The 3,502-nt window shown below is 41.3% G+C and overlaps 1 protein-coding gene across 1 annotated transcript; it reads right to left on the bottom strand.

Annotated features, from left to right (window-relative positions):
* Positions 1-272: 272 nt before the first annotated feature.
* Positions 273-3,242, bottom strand: LOC116204207 (endoglucanase 14-like). The gene is made up of 6 exons (XM_031536285.1): positions 3,048-3,242; positions 1,624-2,037; positions 1,452-1,538; positions 1,163-1,315; positions 800-1,081; positions 273-699 (listed from the first exon to the last, which is right to left on the bottom strand). The coding sequence occupies exons 1-6, from the start codon at positions 3,240-3,242 to the stop codon at positions 382-384; spliced, it is 1,449 nt and encodes a 482-aa protein (XP_031392145.1). The 3' UTR covers positions 273-381.
* Between the last annotated feature and the right edge of the window lie 260 nt (positions 3,243-3,502).

Here is a 3,502-nt window from a genome sequence, read left to right as displayed (position 1 = left end):
TTCATTGTAGAATTTACCTTTTATTATTATTATTATTATTATTATTATTATAATAGATATAGAGGGGAGAGGTTCATGGGACCCAAAAATAGAGAAAAGTAGATGAAAGGCATTATAGGTACTGACGATAATTGAATTAGAGACCACTCGGTAATTCCATCATGACTTATACCATAGCAGTAAATGACCTTCCTTGTGTAGTTCATCTTTTATTGTAAAGAAGAAAATTAATTTTGATGGGTAGAATTTATTAATATTTCCTTGCTTAAAATTCTAGAGTTGTATTGTAATATACTTTAAGTCAATAGGCAGACATGCATTGAACTATTTATTCAATGTCCAACTATTTTCCTACGCGAAATTTAAAACTAAAAATCTTAACTAAGCAAGACTTGCGAAAAGCCCAACGTAAGGGGCAACGGTTGCTGTGGCGGGCTCAGCCTGCTGGTAGTTGCTCCTTGAGTCGGTGTACCCGTCCTGCTCATTAGGGCCACCAACAATCGCGCCGTCCAGCACGTTCGGGTTGGGAGCGATTCTATTAAACCACAAATCAAACCCACCTTGGCATGTTACGGGGGTTGCGTCCTTCTTGATCGATACGATAGAAGCCCCCCTATGGTGGGGCTGTGTCGGGTAGCTCGACCCAAATCCGACCATGTAGCTCAGTCCCTTTGGGTTATTCCCCAGCACGTAATCCGCCTAATAATAATTTGAATAAAAAAAGTATTCATTAGAATGTATCTCTATGCTATAACTGAAATCTGGTGTGTTGGATGGATATATAATTAAGGTAGGGTACCTGGGATTGGGCGACCGCATAGAGATCGGAAACTGAGACGGAGCCACCAGGGCACTGGATGGTGGCCTTTTCGGCGGAGAGGTAAGACGCATATGAGACTGCTGCAAGGGAAGCTGCTCCGACATACTGAAGGTTTCCCCAGGGAAGGAACCACAGCATCCCTCCCGCCGTCATCTTGAAGTTGCCGCTGCCCTTTTGGGCATAGTTACAGAGGAACGTTTCGGCATCAGACTTGTACTGTCCAAATATTCCCGAGCTCCCTGCCTTCCCTTCCAGCACCAGCTGTAGAAGAAAACTTTGTAGATTACTACGAACAGATTCGTTTGTTGAGGAGTACACAAATCAAATCCAACCAAACCGAACCTTAGCAACGAGCAATTGGGCACCAAGATACTTGTCGTCCCAGGAGAACTGTTGCCGAGCACCGCCCGTCCCACTTGCCTGTCCGAGGAAATCTACGTATGTTTTCTCATCAGTAGCCCTCTGAAGCCAAGCCGCTGCCCACAACAATTCATCCTAGCAGACATCGAAATCTGAATCAAACATCTTTAAACATACGTATGTATTTATTGCGTACAATCATCTGCACCCTTTTTTCAAAAATTTCGTTATTATGTCACTTTTGGATGCCTTATAACTCAGTGATATGTACCTGATATCCACTGCTGGAGTAGAATGATCCGGCACTGGGAATGCTGGACTGATACTGTCCTGGGTGGTTCCGAGCAAAGTCGAAGAGCTGGCCCAATTGCATATTAATCCTAGCAAGTTAGTCTGACTTTCGTAACGTAATTCATTTCATGTGAGGGGTATAAACATTTTACCTGTCTGGCGTGGGTAAGGAGCTGTTTGGAGTAACTGCGGTCAGTCGATTGAAAGGCGATGGATGCAGCAGCTAAAGCAGCTGCGCTTTCAGCAGCAAGATCGGCACCTGGACTCTGGTTGGTGATCTTGTAAGTCGTCCGAGGGCTGGTCATGTCCTCAGGACGCTGCCAGCAGGAGTGGTCGGCCTGTCCGTCCCCAACCCCGCCAAAGAGAACGTTGGGCTCGGGGTGGGCCTTGATGAGGTAATCGGTGCCCCACCTGATGGCAGCGAGGGCATTAGATAGCTCGCCCTTTTGTTTCAGCTTACCCTCAAAATCCACCGCGCCCCATGCCAGAAGCGTTATCGTGTAGGCCATTGGGAACCCAAATTTGACGTTGTCACCGGCATCATAATACCCTCCCGAGAGATCAACCTGTGTGATGACAAATGTACGAGATTATTCATGTAAAAATTAAGAGATGATACTGCAAATTATTAAGCCAGAGCATCCAACGGTACGATCACCACTCCAAGTTAGTCTAACACCACGAAGGTTGGCCATATCTTAGATCCAAGTCGTTCACGATTTTTACACAATAATATATACATAGCATGTGGAAATATATTTCCACAAATTTTAGTTCTTATTATAATATAGGAAATTATAAGGAAAGAATTTTAGTTTAATGGCACAAGGCAAGGACTCGAAATCAAAAGGATTTAGGTTCGATTTCGTGGAACTTATATGCTTCTTTATTCCATTTTGATTCATATCCCAGCTCATAAACATCCCATATATTTGAAAAAACAATATAATAAATCATGTACCTAGCATTGAGTTTCTATCACGATTTTAGTAAATTGGGAAATAATCCAATTGGGGGAGCTCTCTTTTTCTGGGTAAAGCAATTAATTGGGTTAGCTCTTAAACTAACTTAATAGGATCAAGTTCGAGCCTTCATGAACTCACATAAGAGAATACTTTTTATGGAGTCGCTTGCATGGCTAAAATGAGTATTACGTGGATCATGGAAATTTACTGGACGAACCCTAAACACTTTTCATTATCCAGAAAGGGAATCATCAATAAAAAATCAACAGAAGCCAACACTTTTGGAAGAGAAGAGATAATGGTATTACTATAAAAATGCTTGGTGAAATTCATCATGCAAAATTCTTTGGAAATCAAATAATTAATACCTTAGTTCAACGTACATTATCAATTTTAATTACTTATTTTGCGGCAAGAAAGGTAAAAAAAAAAAAAAGGAAGAAAGTGTTGTAATGAATCTACTTTGACTTTGTCATTAGGCAAAAAAAAAATTGATGGTAGAAATAGAATCTTATATTATAGATGCATGGCGCCATTGCCACCATATGTTCTTATATATTAGTAATTATAAATTATGAGTTTTTCCAGGAGACACAGTTAGATCATCTTACACCGGCGTCACTGCCATCCTTAAGAGCAGAATCTCCCCGCCATTTAACCCTTTGATTAGTAGGCAGCTTCCCTGATCTCTGAGCCTCAAAGAACAACAATGACTTCGTCAATGCAGTCCTATAATCGCTGACAGCGTCGACATTGATACCGAAGAAACACAGGCTCAGACAAAGCCCTAACACAACCACTGACATTTTTCTAAACATCTAGTTAGAACTCGCAGTAGTAATATGACGACAATAACGTAACCTAACCTATAAAGATTGGCCTCACTTTGTAACCCTATGGGTTAACTTGTGTGCTGCCAATACACTGTGGGTATTCATGTAGGTTCTATATATATATATATATATATATGTATGTATGTATGTATGTTGCGGTGGAGTGAAACATGCTATTCAATTGCCATATTTTGCATGGCAATGGAAGATACTGCTGAGGATTTCATGTGGAC

This window comes from Punica granatum, chromosome 4 (genome assembly GCF_007655135.1).
Source record: "Punica granatum isolate Tunisia-2019 chromosome 4, ASM765513v2, whole genome shotgun sequence".
Lineage (NCBI taxonomy): Eukaryota > Viridiplantae > Streptophyta > Magnoliopsida > Myrtales > Lythraceae > Punica > Punica granatum.
This window is presented reverse-complemented; position numbering and strand designations above follow the sequence as displayed.